General features: G+C 40.9%; 1 protein-coding gene across 1 annotated transcript in view; it reads left to right on the forward strand.

Annotated features, from left to right (window-relative positions):
• LOC102456449 (uncharacterized) overlaps window positions 1-15216 on the forward strand; it is a 32624-nt gene extending 17408 nt beyond the window's left edge. Inside the window, exons 4-8 of the mRNA XM_075926932.2 lie at window positions 807-928; window positions 2893-3003; window positions 8291-8397; window positions 9646-9736; window positions 11948-15216. Coding sequence (XP_075783047.2) covers window positions 807-928; window positions 2893-3003; window positions 8291-8397; window positions 9646-9736; window positions 11948-12064 — 548 coding nt within the window. The 3' untranslated portion in view covers window positions 12065-15216. The remainder of the gene's footprint in view (window positions 1-806; window positions 929-2892; window positions 3004-8290; window positions 8398-9645; window positions 9737-11947) is intronic.
• The last annotated feature ends 288 nt before the right edge of the window (window positions 15217-15504 follow it).

Consider the following 15504-nt stretch of genomic DNA (forward strand, 5'->3'; position numbering starts at 1 on the left):
GTGCCCTCCTCCTTCACCTTTTTATGTAGAAACATTAGGAGGCACCGTGCCTCTGAGAGCTGCTGTTTGACCCGTTGCAGCTCTTCTACCCCAGAATAGAGCCTTTAAGATGCAAAATATAACTACTTCATTACAGCAGCATTCAGTGTTCTAAAAGCATTCTAAAAATATTGTCTAAGTCAGATTGTCTTCATGGAACATAGAGTTTGACAAATCAGTAAATTCCAATGAAAAAGTATTTTTTGAATTTTTCCAATCAACTCTAATAATTATAGTTCACTTCTCTGTAGTAGAGGAATGATACTGATTCAACTAAATTAATCTAGTGACTGAGGCCCAGTCTACATACAAAAAATATTGACCCAGCTATATTGCTCAGTGATTTGAAAAATCTGCACCTGTGGGTAACAGCTTGATTGACCTAATCCCTGGTGTACAAAATGCTAGGATAGCAGAAGAATTCTTCCATTGACCTAGCTACCATGTCTCAGGGAGGTGGATTACCCTATACCCATGAGAAAACTCTATCCGTCTGCATAGGCGGTACCTACCCAGAAGTTCTGCAGCAGCACAGCTGCAATGGTGCAGCAGTGCTGCTATAGTGTTTCAAGTGTAGACAAACCCTAAGTCAGTGCACAAAACACTGTGGATTCAGATGGTTGGCAGAGCCCTGTAATAAAAATGTATAGGAAAGAAGAATTAGAAGAGGAGATCTGTGTCAGAGTAGGGTAATGCTCTGCTGAATATTTTGCACTTGAATGTTGTCCCATATAACACCTTTGTTTTGTTCTGCTTTTATTTCTTAGAGTTTATTTCTCATTCCTTTTCCCTCATGGAACTGAAGTTTCTTTATCAGTATGCATTGCCAGACCTGACAGGAAAGATTCTGGTTGACGTTGGCTCCAGGCTTGGTGCAGTGCTATTTGGGGTAAAATCCAACATGGGAATTGGTATTGTTTCTGTGCCATTCTTTTTCCTTTGGCAACTTTCATTGTTCCATACTGAAATAATAGATCAACAAAAAGGCATCTGTAGCATACAGCATCCAGGTAATAAGAGGTCTTCTTTTCTTGTACAGTCAGTTCTCCTTCTGCTTGTCACAAAGATGAAAACACAATCTCACTTATTGACTTGCCTCCACAAACCATGAGAATTTGTGGTCCAGCAGTGTAGTGTATTGCTGTTGCATGCTTTGGCTGCTCATTAGTTTATTACTGCTCAGTCTCACATTGCTAAATTAATGTTTTCTTACCTGGCCTGACCACATATTCTGCTGAGTTTTGGTAAATCCCATTGTGAGGCTGGGAAACTCTAAAATTTCACAGAGATACTTTTGATATCAATTTGTCTCCTAGCTCAGTGTTTCTCAGGAGTTTGATACTGGCTTGCTACTTTCCTAAACTGTATCAGGGAAATCTCAGAGACCAGTATTGGTCCATGGACCGTTCATAGAGAAACACTGCATAGCTAACACCTAAAGCATTTTGTCTTATAAAATACTTTCTCAAGAAGCTCAAGTGTAATTTCAGATTGCTGTTGGTAAAATGCATGGCCAACAATAGTACAAAATATATATGGGCATAAATTATATCAGTTAATACAAATTTCTTCAAGATGATGTCTTCTGTAAAGGCCTGATCTTGGACACACTTGAACTTGCAATTTTACTCATCTGAAAAATCCAACTTGGAATTTTTCATATGAATAAGGTTCCTCTCACATGTGAAAGTTTGCAGGATTGAGCCCGTAAATAGTAATTTTGTTGGAAGCTATTAGATTTATTTTGGCGTTCTGGAACACTTATATTGTTATAATGAAAGAAAGCCTCAAGATTAAGTAGCAGTAAAGTTAAAAGATTCTTTCTTTCATCATATTGTTGGCTTGTAGTTCAGAATTGGCAGTTTGCCATGTTTCATCTATACAGGTTGCCTTTCTAGCCATAGGGGTTGAAGGGCTTCAGATAGCTCTAATAATAAGTTGCACCTGTAACTTTGTGTGTTTTGTCGCACTATTTTTTTCAACTTTCTTACGCTAGCTAAGCATAACTATAGTGTTAATTGTAGAGAAAGTTGTAACATTTTACCTGTTATAGGCTGATTGTTTTCTGACATTCAGACTTTCTTAAAAATTCTCCTTTTGGACAGAAACTTTCCATGATTGGTTTTAGTCCAAAGGTAAGTTAGCTTAGAATAATTTTTAGAATATTTAATTCCACGATTTTTAAGTTATTGGTGAAATAAATTATGCTTTGCATTTTTACATAAGAGGTACTTTAAAAAATACTGTATCCATAAGTAGCATTGTTCAGTCTCGGAGGAAAATACTGATCTTAGGTCTTCCATCCCATTATAAGTGCAAATTGGACTTTCACATATCACTGTGTAACATGAACTGCAGAAATTCATACAGTGTGTGTGTGTGTGTGTGTGTGAGAGAGATATTTTTGTTGCTTTCTGTTCTCCTGCAAAAGAAAAAAAATACATAAGAAAAAGAATCCCAACACAATCTTTAAATGTGTTAATTCCCTCTCCCCTTTAAGTTTATATTTATAATTTTTTGTGCTAACTTTTAAGGTTTTTTTCCCCCTATTTCCTTAAGTCAGTTTCCACATATCTTACTAGTAGAAGTGGAGTTGGATTCTGTTGCTTATTTTCCGTTTCTTACCTTGGTCTGTCAGCTTCCATCTGTATTTTCATGGTGATATTCAAAAACATTAATTGTAACTGCCAAAAGAGGCTCTTAACCCAGAAAATATATGTAGTTCACTCTAGTATATTTTCTACTTTTATGTTTGTTTGTTTTTCACTTTACAATGTTTCATTTTTCCACTTTAGAGTAAAAGTAGTAATTTTACAGGCACCTCAATTATTACATTTCCTTTTCTTATTGTAGGGCTATCTTTACAGCTCAGCATCCCAGCTATATGGAGTAGAAATGAATGCAGACTTTTGCCAGTTGCAAGAAATGATTATAGCAAAATACCAATTTACAGACAGAGTAAAGGTGACTAAATACATTTTATAGTGTGTATAATTAATCTGATATGTTGGTTAAAGAATAATTCTATTCTAATGACAGAAGCTGGTAAAATCAGTGTTGTATTAAAGACCGATCTGTACTTTGTTTGATTTTAAACCAAACAAAAAACCTTAATGTCCATTAAAATTAAGAAGTGATTAAAAATTCTGTTTAAAATATAGTAATATTTGATTTGTTCAACTTTTTATCTGAGCATTCCCTTTGGGACACCTGGCATTGGCCACTGTCAGAAGACAGGCTAGTGGGCTAGATGGACCTTTGGTCTAACCCAGTATGGCTCTTGTTATGTTCTTACAAGTAGGCTCAGTCTGCTAGCTAATCCCAAACATGTAAGTACTGATCTAATTAAAATCAATGGATGTTCTTCCACTGTTTCACTATTTATTGAGACAGAATGAAAGCCAGTAAATGCTTATATCTAGAATGATTAAAAACAAGTGGCATCTGCAGTCTCTCTTTTGTTAAGAATAGCAAAGATACTATCAAGGATTTGCACTGGAGTAGAGGCTAAGGTCTGCAGGCTACCAACTTTTGGGTGTTGTATTTCTTTAGTAGTTTTCTTGGAACAGAAAAGTTCAGTTCACGTTAGTGCACATATATGTCAGAAAAATAAGAAAGGTTCCAAACAAATTCAAACCATTAATATATAGAGATACCATTCTATTATGAAAACACTCCGGCTATGTCTACATTGGCCCCTTCTCCAGAAGAGGCATGTTAATTTCCAACATCAGAATAGGGAAATCCGCGGGGGATTTAAATATCCCCCGCGGGATTTAAATAAACATGGCCGCCGCTTTTTTTCCGGCTTGGGGAAAAGCGTCTAGACTGGCGCGATCCTCCAGAATAAAGCCCTTTTCCGGAGGATCTCTTATTCCTACTTTGAAGTAGGGCTTTATTCCGGAGGATCACGCCAGTCTAGACGCTTTTTTCCGGCTTTTCCCCAAGCCGGAAAAAAAGCGGCGGCCATGTTTATTTAAATCCCGCGGGGGATATTTAAATCACCTGCGGATTTCCCTATTCTGAAGTTGGAAATTAACATGCCTCTTCCGGAGAAGAGGCCAATGTAGACGTAGCCTCCTTGTTTGGGAATTTGAGCCCATACAAAAGATCTTGGGGTGAAAGGCAATGAATAAACACAGTAGGTGAAATCCTGGCCCCATTGAAATAAGCGGCAAAACTCCCAGCATCTGTCTGCAACTGGGAGTGAGATCTTCAGGCTGGGAAAGACCCAGGGGATGATGTGGGTCCAACCTGGGTGGCTAGCCTGAGCATTTGCTGGTGCTACAGCAGCCACATTGCTATTTTTGAGCATGAATTCAGGCCCTGCTGGGATGAATTTGGGTTGTGAGGGTTGTTTCTAGATGCAGTGTAGACACGGCTTCTGATGTGTCTGAAATATATCAGTGAAATGAGATTGGACTATGCAGCAGAATGCTTTATTAGGTTAATTAGAGACTGTAGATGTGTATGCATACTCTTGGGTTGCTTTATATTTGGAAAATATACACTTACAATTTAAAGTTTTTTCTTCACACCTTGTAATTCTTCTGAAGTGTTACAGTTTTCAGTGCATAAAGATAAATCAGAGCCAACATTTTCAAAGCAGTGCCTGGGGACTTTGTCATTTAACTCTCACCTGATGTTAAATTAGTCATGTGACTCTTATTATTACGCAGTGTTTTGAACATTTTCACGCACTGCTTTTAACATTTCATTCTTGAATTTCAGCTTCATTCCTCTCTTATTGCATCTTTTAGGAGAGGCACACTAGCATGGGAAAACAGCCAAAAGCTAGATGGCTAAGTAATAACTATGTAACAAGAAGTTAAAAAAGCCTTGCAATAGCCACTGTTTTCTGGGATGTTCTGACCCACACTGTGACCCCTGTTACTTGAGAGATCTGAATAAAATAATTTCTATATTTAATAGTGAATTTATGCGTGAGTCTTGTACTGTTCTATTCATAATTTTAAAAATAAGTGTCTAGAAATCACTGATTTTATACCATGTTTGCTGTGAATGTTTATATGTTGGTTAATAAACAACAGAAGTTGGGGCAAATTCAGGAAATCACTCTTACATGTATTCAACTTTAATACACCTAACTATATTTATAAAGAAGTTTGGTTTTCCCTTATATCGTGAAAATCAAACTTTTCAGTACTGGTTTATTCTTCCCTTTCAGTTTATCAGTCAGTCCCTACCTTTGGTTGATGGACACTTATATAGCATATGCACTTTTTTTTTCTTGGCAACATTCTGAATGAGTTTAAAGAAGTTACAGTAAAACTCCAATTGTCCGACATCCAGTGGTCTGGCACTCCTGATAGTCCCGTACCAACTGCAACTCGGAAGTGCTCCAGCCAGCCGGACAATTAGAGCTGCTCTGCCCCAGGCTTCCCCAAGTCTGCTGCTGCTGAAACTGACCAGCGGCTGACTTGGGGAAGCCGGGGGCAGAGCAGCTGGGGTGCTGCCGGGTTGGTCCCGCAGCGCCGCCCTCTCCCATGCTGTGCAGACATTTATCTAACCTACTCTTAAATATTTCCAGAGATGGAGATTCCACAACCTCCCTGCGCAATTTATTCCAGTGTTTAACCACCCTGACAGTTAGGAACTTTTTCTTAATGTCCAACCTAAAACTCCCTTGCTGCAGTTTAAGCCCATTGCTTCTTGCTCTATCCTCAGAGGTCAAGATGAACACGTTTTCTCCCTCCTCATGACACCCTTTTAGATACCTGAAAACGGCTATCATGTCCCCCCTCAGTCTTCTCTTTTCTAAACTATACAAACCCAATTCTTTCAGCCTTCCTCCATAGGTCGTGTTCTCTAGACCTTTAATCATTCTTGTTGCTCTTCTCTGGACTCTCTCCAATTTCTCCACATCTTTCTTGAAATGCGGTGCCCAGAACTGGACACAGTATTCCAACTGAGGCCTAACCAGCGCAGAGTAGAGCGGAAGAATGACTTCTCATGTCTTGCTCACAACACACCTGTTAATGCATCCCAGAATCGTGTTTGCTTTTTTTGCAACAGCGTCACACTGTTGACTCATATTTAGCTCGTGGTCCACTATAACCCCTAGATCCCTTTCTGCCGTACTCCTTCCTAGATAGTTGCTTCCCATTCTGTATGTGTGAAACTGATTGTTCCTTCCTAAGTGGAGCACTTTGCATTTGTCTTTATTAAACTTCATCCAGTTTACTTCAGACCATTTCTCCAATTTGTCCAGATCATTTTGAATTATGACCCTATCCTCCAAAGTAGTTGCAAACCCTCCCAACTTGGTATTATCTGCAAACTTAATAAGCGTACTTCCTATGTCTTTCATGTGCACCTAGGCTATGTCTACACTGGCGGCTTCTTGCGCAAGAACATCTTGTGCAAGGGTTCTTGTGCAAGAAGTCTTGCGCAAAAAAAAGTCCACACTGCCATGTGCATGCTGTGCTTTTGCGCAAGAGCTCCCATGGCAGTGTGGGCGCTCTCTTGCGCAAGGAAGCTCTGATGGCCATTTTAGCCATAGGGCTTTCTTGTGCAAGAAATCCCTGCTAAGCGTCCACACTGCCCTCTTGTGCAAGAGGGCTTACACCTGTTAAAAAAGAGCATAACTCTTGCGCAAGGAGCCCTCTCTTATCACGCTGTATTGTAAATTTACTTGCGCAAGAACAGGCGAGCAGTGTAGACGCTCGACAGATTCTTGCGCAAGAACGGCTGTACTTGCGCAAGAAGCCAGGAGTGTAGACATAGCCCTAATGTGGAATAGATATAAGCAACACATCTAGAAGAAAAACAGTTATGGAAAGGTTAGCAACTTTTTCCCTGTATTATTAATCCCTTAAGTACCGACTGGGAAAGCAGACCAGTGCTACTGCATCATCCTTTTTGTCTACCATGGTAATGTTACTTGTACAAGTAACATTTTCATGTGACAATGGTCCAGTGTTCAAATTCAGATTGATTAAGCAAAGTATCAGTTTAGCTGTAGAGGTACCAAAAGTTAACCATATTCACTAGATTGATTTCTAATTGGTAGGGACACTTCAAATGAAGGATGTTAAGAGGCGGGTAATTCACTAATTGTGTAGTCGATTATGGACTACACAATTAGTCAATAAGGGAAAGCTTGCTCAGTCCCAGCTTGCACCAGGTTGAAGAGCTACCCCTGCTGCAGTTCTGAATTTTAAATGTAGCAAGAGCCGGGTGCGCAGGCAGCCTGGGCCTGCTGCAGAGTCAGAGGCTGCTTTGTGGCAGCCTCCCTTGTCCCCCTCCCCCATATTGCTGTGTCTGATAAAATTGGCAGCGCAGGGGTGGCGGAGACAGGTGGTACCGTGAATATAGTGCTGGGGGAGGAGGGAAGACTTTTAAATGGTTAAATGATTTTCTGAAATATAGTAAGCATTCACAATAAAGCACAGGAAACTAAAGTATTATCATAATTTCCTAAATCATCTTTGGTAACATTCAGTGATCAAGATAAAAAATACAATGTAACATATTTTTACTTACTATGCATAATGAATTGAGTACTACAATTACTGAGAAAATAAAGCTGGTTTCTTTAACATTCACTCTAGTGAGTTCATTTCTATATTACTTAATATGAATTGTATCCATTTTTATTATCTGTAGACCAGTGGTTTTCAAACTACAGGTCATGACCTAGTACTGGGTCATGGAATGTCAGGTACTGGATCTTGTTGTTGTAGGGTGATCAGGTGAGCAGTGGGGTGTGAAGGCAGGCTACCTGGCACTGCAGACTGCACTATGCCCTAGAAGTGGTAGCTCCTAAATGGGAGTGGGGTGTGAGCACATAGAGCTTTGTGCACTGGCCCTGCCCCGAACAGTAACTACGCACTGCCATTGGCTGGGAACCTGCTGCTGGCTGCTTCTGGGGATCAGAATGGTCTGCAGTGCCAGGAGAGGCAGGAAGCTTGCACCACTGACCAGGAGCTGCTCAAGGTAAATCCTTCCTGCCCCAGCCCTGTCCCTCCCCCAAAACTGGAGCCCCCTCTTATACCTTAAAGCTCTTATCCTTAGCCCCACCCCAGAGCCCACACCCTAGTCAGATTATATTGGGTCACGGGCACTAACCATTTTCTTCAGCTAGGACATGAGAAAAAAAGTTTGATAACCAATGCTGTAGACGTTGGCCATAGGTACTTTGTTCTTTATACAGACCTTATGTCTATTAGAAAGCTGTGTATGTTCTTTTAAGTTAACTTTTATCTATGTACAATTATTTCTCCTTCAGGTGCTTCATTCTGACATCTGTATTCAAGCTTCACTCCTTCAAAATGCTGATGTTGTTGTAATGAATAATGTCTTTGAATATTTTCTTGACAGACTGGAACAGGCCAGGTAAGATATGTGTCCATACAAGTAATCAGTTTCTTTGCCAATGTATTTAACCTTGCAGGCTATAAAAATCCATTCTGTTGTTCTTTCTGAAGTCTCACACATGATTTAGCTTTGAAAGCTACTGAAAGCTTTTTCTCATAGGCCCACCAAAACTTTTTTCATAACATTTGCTCTAATCTGTTAAAATACTGTACTGACTTTGTATGAAATAATGAAATGATCTTGAATTGCTTTACCAACATAAAGAGTAAAATCTGTAACAAAACAACAAAAGGGTCCTTCATCAAACGTATGGACTACAAAAGGGCTTTAAATATATATTCATACTTGAAATTACAATTACTAGTGACATTTCAAACATGGTCCTCAAGACCTAAACAAGCTGTAAAGGTCTACAGCTTGGTTAAAATTATACCTTTACCTTCCTTCTTAAGAATTAAAGATTATTGGTGTAATGTTGCACAACAAGCATAAGGAAGAGTAAGATTTGTAGAGTGATGGAAACTATATCTTTCTTAGTTGATATTACTATGGTATGTGAAATGATTTGACTTGTAAAATCACAAGTAGTTTTGTGAAGGATATATCTGGAATACTGTGATTATATTCATGTATTTTGTCTCCACTGCAGCATAGGGACATAAAGAGAAAACTTGTGTCTGTAATGAATAAAAAAGTGAGTGAGGATTAGCCTCCCTCCTCTAGAGTCCTGAGTTCAGATTCTGATTTAGGTCACAAATTAAATTGTCTATTGTTTGATCCTGATTTAGAGTGGATTATTTGTTGACCATCACAAAGTAAGAACCTATTGGACGTGAGTGGCAGTCTCTCAGGTTCCAGATTGGAACAGCAAGGGTGTTGTATGTTATGGGTAAAATACATCACAAGAGTTAAGTGAAGAACACTACATAATCTCTGTCCTCACAACATGCCAATGACGGAACTATTTGCTCTTCCCATCTTTGAGGAACAACTAAAGCTAATTAAAAAAGAAAACTCCAAAGTCATGTAATCCTTCTAATCTTCATTAATAGTATATCCATTGGTATTAGCCCACACAGAGACTTATATTAGGATATTAACAATTATTTTATAAAGCACAAATGGCAGATCTTTAAAGTCAGTCAATTTAGTGACCAGAAATAATCAGTGTTTAAAATTGGGTTTTATTGAATGTGTTTCTTTCTCAAAAAACTGATTATTTTGTGATCTTTAAATACTATATTTGAATTTTTAAATGTGTTTCAGAGCTTGGGAATTTATCAGTCAAAATATAAGGAAAAAAGGGTCATTATTAGTAACAGTCCCAAGCCTTGAAGAATCTATCTCAAACCTACAGGTTCGTAGTTCTTCTTTTTCAAATAGCTGTAACTGCCATGCTGTATCTTACTCTTTGTGAAAGTAGTATTACAGTGAGTCAGTGTGCATTCTAGAAGTCGCTTATGTTAGGATGCAGAGTATCACAGAGTGGGCAGTGTGGTCAAATTCTTATAGCAGAGAACTGGAAATCAGGACCCTGAAATCTGTTCCCAGCTTTGCCACCAATTTGTGGGACCTTAGAAAGTGTATTTAAATCTCTCTGTGCCTTGGTTCACCATCTATGAAAATGGGATACAGGTACTCCCCGAGTTACGAACATTCAAGTTGCAAATGTCCAAAGATATGAATGCTCAACTGCAGCCTCAGGGAGCAGGCAAGAGGCACAAGTGGGGGTGAGCAAAGGCTGGAGTACTGTGGCCAACCCTCCCAAAACTGCTCCCCCACCTGACGGCTCAGCGTGGGCTCTGGCAGTGCCCAGCCATCTCCACGAACACTCCTTACAGACTCTGGCAGGCCCCATGCTCTGGCATCTCCATCCTCCCCGTGCAGACTCTGTCCCCAGCCCCTGCTCTCCTGAAGGTGGCAAGTGGTATGATCATGGGCCAAAAGAGAAGGGGGCAGCTGCGCACAGCCAGAATGAAGTAGTGCTTTAAAATGCCATTTCTCTCCAGTTGCCTCCGCTCACTTCCTCCAGATGAGCAGGTCATTGGTGCAGGGGGACTGCCAGAGCCCCTGCTGAGCCTGCAGGTGCCGGGGGGAGAGTGGAGTGGCTGCCAGGCTACTGAGCCCATAGGTGGGAAATGGGGACTACCTGGGGGTGGGGGTGGCTGGAGCCAAGAGGAACACCCAAAAATCTAATAGCCCTGGACACCCCTTCTAATCTAGCCCTCCGGCTGCGTATTGTCCACAAGTTCCTTTCCGAATCTCTACCTACCCTTACGGTAATTAAACCTGCCTTTCTTCAAGCACCAAACAGCATTCAATATTAAATAAACTAGTCAATTTTTATTGTTTTTTCTGTTTTAATTACTAGTATTACAACTGTAATATTTTCTATTTTTCTTTGCAAATATACAGTATTTCAGCTTCATTATGGGTTAAATAGGCTTTTGTGGGCTAGCGTGGGAACCAAACTGCCATTTATAACATTATTTCTAGGGCAACTGTGTTCAGAGTTTGAAATAACTGACTTACAAATGAACTTCTGGAACACAGCCCATTCATGAATTGGGGATTTTCTGTACTATTTATCTACACCACCACAAAGCTGTTGTGATGCTTAATTTACATCACCCCCAAATTTTGAGGATCTCAAAGTATTATACTATCATTCAAGCCTATACTAGAGATGTTAAATATCGGCTAATTGAATAGTCAGTTAACCTCATGAAATCTTATTTGGTTACTCAACAATTTTGTAGTCCTCGAGGGTGGAGCCAGCAGCCACTGAGCTCTGGCTTCTCTCCCAAGGAGCCCCCTGCTATTCCACACTGCTGGCTCAGTATCAGACACACCAGCATGGAGTACCAGGTCCCCTCGCAGACCAGTTGCCTGTCGCCCCACACTGCTGCCTTTTGCTGATACAGCCCCTCTCTGGGATGGGATGGGGTGGGGCTGAGCTCCTGGACCAGGTGCAAGCTAGAACTTAGCCTGGCTGCCTTCCCACCTGGCTCCTAATACACTTTAAATGCAGAGCTGCAGCAGGGGTAGGTCCCGGACCTGGTGCAAGCCAAGACTGAACCAGGCTGCTGGCCAGATTGTTAAAAAAATTACTGGCAAGGATGGGGCAGGGAGAGAGGAATGCATGTAGTCTATAGCATTAACCTATAAGCTTTTGCTTATCGGTTAATTGGTTGATCGACTACACTATTACATCCCTAGCCTATACTATGTGTCTTTTGAGTTGGATTACATGATTTCATCAATATGTTACTGGGAACATAAGTGAAAAACTAAAACCACATGTATAATTTATCAGCAAGTGTGAATCCAAAGAGACTCCCATTCCAGATAAAAATAGTCTGACCCAAATTTGAATAAACAGATAAGCTGACAGAGTTACTTTTCGTAAGTTATCCTTACTCTTATTTAGGTAAAATGATGCTTCTATAAATAATGGCTAAACTGTCTTTCTTTCCTTTTCTCACTGATGTCTGCCTCCCTTGAAACATAAGTTAAGTTGGTTGCTCAAAAGTGTGTTAATTTATGTTTCTGCTTTTAATTGTTTCAGACGGATATACTGCTCAGCCAGTGGGTAGAAGAGATGAAGCTGGACTATGATGTATATCTGGAAAAGGACATTGATAGAGAAGCGCTTGAACAAATTCATTTGTACAAGATTCTCTAGCATACAGCCAGTGTTGATGATAATAGTATAAAATTGACTTCAGAAAGAGTTGTATGAAAAGACTCTAGGATTAAGACCTATTTCTAGAATAAATCATATGAAAAAGTTAACGATTTATATTAGAAATTATACATATTCTCACTAATGAAGTGGGCTTTTGAAAACATATTTTGAGATGTTAAATTTCTTACATTAAAGTTCTCCCAGCTGCAGGTAATGGGCTTGGGGGTGGGTGGCAGGAGACTTCCTGTAGTCTGGCAAATTCTCTCATTTGAGACTGGTCAGGTTCTAATGGTGCCAAACCAGGGAGGGTCAATCTTGGCACCATTGGAATCTGTCCAGTCCCAAAGGAGAGAATTTGCCGGGCTAGGGGAGGTTTTCCCCCAATCCTATCACCTGCAGCTGGCAGGCTGCCCCAGCAAACAGCCTGTCTTGTTCCCCTCCTTCCCCCAACCTGACTGGGCAGTTTACCCAGGTATTGCCAGCACTTTGAGAGCTATAGGCTGTGGCTCCTGCCGTGAGGCTTCAGCCCTGTGCTCAAGGGGGCTGCTGCTGGGCTCTATCCCCACCCCTGCGCTCCAATTCTAGCTCCACACTGCTGCAGGATTTTGGCCTCTGCCCCACGCTGACCCGAGCTGCCATGGGATTCCGGCCCTGTGGTGATGCAAGGCAGTTAGAGGCAGCTGCAGGGCTCCAGCCCTGATCCTGCGCTGCCCCCAGCTGAGCTGCTGATCCTGTTATCCCAGCTGATCCTGTCCTTAGGCTCCAGGCTCTCTGATCCAGGAGCATCTGTGCTTCTTCTGAACCATGGATGTTGCTGGACCATAGAGAGCTAGTTTATGGAGGTACAACCTGTACAGTACATTTTAGCCAGTAGATATCTCTGTGGCTCCACTCTGCATGGAAATGTTTTTAAAGAATAGCAGTCAACTAACACCAGAAGATTCAGAGGAGTAGCTGTGTTAGTCTGTAACTGGAAAAAATTAAAAAACAACAAATAGTCTTGCTGGAACTTAGAGACTAACAAAAAATGTAGATGATATCATGAGCTTTCGTGGCACAACCCATTTCCTCCGTTCATCTGCAGAAGTGGGTTGTGCTCACGAAAGCTCATGATACTATCTACATTTTTTGTAAGGTTTGCCGCACCTTAGAGACTATTCGTTGTTTTTTAAGTTTAACACCAGAAGAGTCTGTTATGCACAACCCTCCCAAAGTTTTTTAAAAGTGATATTAACATAAGAATAGTGACCCACTATTAAATCTGAATAGTATTCATGTATTCAACACAGCTCTGTTGAAAAGCTTTAATATATAATGTTGGGTTTTTAATACTGACAGATTTACAACACTGCTATTAATATTCTACCTATGGAATTTCTGATTATTTTTAAGGTCTGCCCAGTAACTACAGAGCTTATTGCTATTAGTATAGAAAGGACCACTGTCCCAGTTTAGAGTAGCATTGTGACAGTAATGATCTTCCCCTTCTATTCAGTTCTCCAGTTCACTGTTGATGTCAATTACTTAGGAATAAAGAAGAATCATTCAGAATTATTGGTCTAAATATAGGATAATGAAAATCTGCTTTGTTGTCTTAGTTTTTATGCATTTCATAAGTGTTTAAGAAACTAAATATTCTGAGCAGGAGTTATGGCCTAGCACAAGTGTGGTCAATTTTGGATGGGGGTCCTCTCCAAGAATTTGTTAAGTGGTTGGAGCCACACTTTTCTATGATATTAATGGAGGGGGTTTAGGTTCTCGGATGAAGTCTGGGTACAGGAGGAAGTGGTAGGTAAGGGATTGAGGTGCAGAAGGGGGTGCAGGGCCTGGGAGGGAATTTGGATGGAGGAAGAGGTTGAACTTGTGACCTGAAGCAAGGGTGCAGAGGGTTTGGGTACACGAGGGGGTTGTGACCTGGGGCGGGGGGTTACTGTATGGGAGGGGTTGGTGTACAAAGTGCAGACTCTGGTCAGGAGGCGCTGACCCTCAGACAGGCTCCCTGACTGCTGTGATTCTACATACTGCTCAAAGTAGCCAGCTGTTGAGTCCATTGTGTGTTTTTTTGGATGGTGTGCCCCTTGGGGGAAGGTGGTAGTGGGTCTCTACGTGCTGCATACACCCGCAAGCATCACACCTGCAGCTCCCATTGACCGATTTGCAGCCAGTGGGAGGCTGTGAGGACAGTGTGAGGGTGGGGGCAGGATGTAGACAGGTTGTCGACTCCCCCCTCCCTTTACCCAAGGGGCAGGCATTGCACAAAGATGCATGCTGGCCCCACTAGTGGGCAACTTTGAGCAGCATGTGGAGCAGTAGCAGCCAGGGAACCTGCCTGCCTGAGAGGCCTACTGGCCTGCGGGCTGGATCCAAGGCTATGTCTAGACTACGGGGAAGATTTGAAAGAGGATATGCAAATTCCGGCAGAGCTTTCGAAAGTGAAAGTAGTCTAGACGTGGGGGGTTTTCCGGAAAATCCCCCCACCCCTTTTCGAAAAGCCGCATAAACCTCATTTTTTGAGGAAAAGCAGCTTTTCAGAAAAGGCGGGGGGTTGCAAAAAAATTGCGTCTAGACTACTTTCACTTTCGAAAGCTCCGCTTTCAAAGGTGAGATTGGAAGAAGATATGGAAATTCCTCTTTTGAATCTTCCCCATAGTCTTGACAAGCCCCAAATGTTTGGCAAGCCAGATCTGGGCTTGTCTGCCCGTGGCCAAGCATAATCTTTGGTGATGGTGTAAAACATTGGGTACACACAATAACAGAACTGCTCTAACCCCCTTCATAAAGAATAAAAAGACTTGCACACATGCTTATATTTAGATTCTGTTCCAACTATACAAAATTTTCAGTTTGTTGAAAATGTTTTTCAGCTTTAGACAACGCTGACAATCAATATGTTTTGCATTTAACTGCAGGAATTTTTGACTAAGTGTAGTGCCAATTGGAAGCAATGTTACTGTATGTCTAAAAGTTTTCTACACAATTTATGTCCTGTTCAAATGGAAAAACATATTGGATACACTTTTTATTTTTCTAATAGTTTTCAGAGCAGCAAAGTATATCTGTAAATGTTGTAATAATATATATGGAGACAAAAAGATGTAATTGATAATTTGGGCCGTCATAGAACACCAAATAAATGGATCTTTATTACATGGGTAGAGTGTTATTTTTGAGACCAAGAAGTCAGCCCTTTTCTCATTTCATTTTGTTTTGGGAAGTTATAACTTGACTTTTGTTGAGCCTGTATCCAGAGACTCTGGTGGATGTATTTTTCACTTACTACATATTTTAGAGAGTTTGTCTCTGTTTGATCAAGAACTCCTCCTAAATGGTAAAGAGTTAGTACCACCAAATTCGGTATACAGCTTCCTCTTATCATAACTTAATGCAACATCAGGGTTTGGTTGTGCAAGGAAAATTGGATGTGCCTCGAATGGGAT

This window comes from Pelodiscus sinensis, chromosome 5 (assembly GCF_052426305.1).
Source record: "Pelodiscus sinensis isolate ZL-2025 chromosome 5, ASM5242630v1, whole genome shotgun sequence".
Lineage (NCBI taxonomy): Eukaryota > Metazoa > Chordata > Testudines > Trionychidae > Pelodiscus > Pelodiscus sinensis.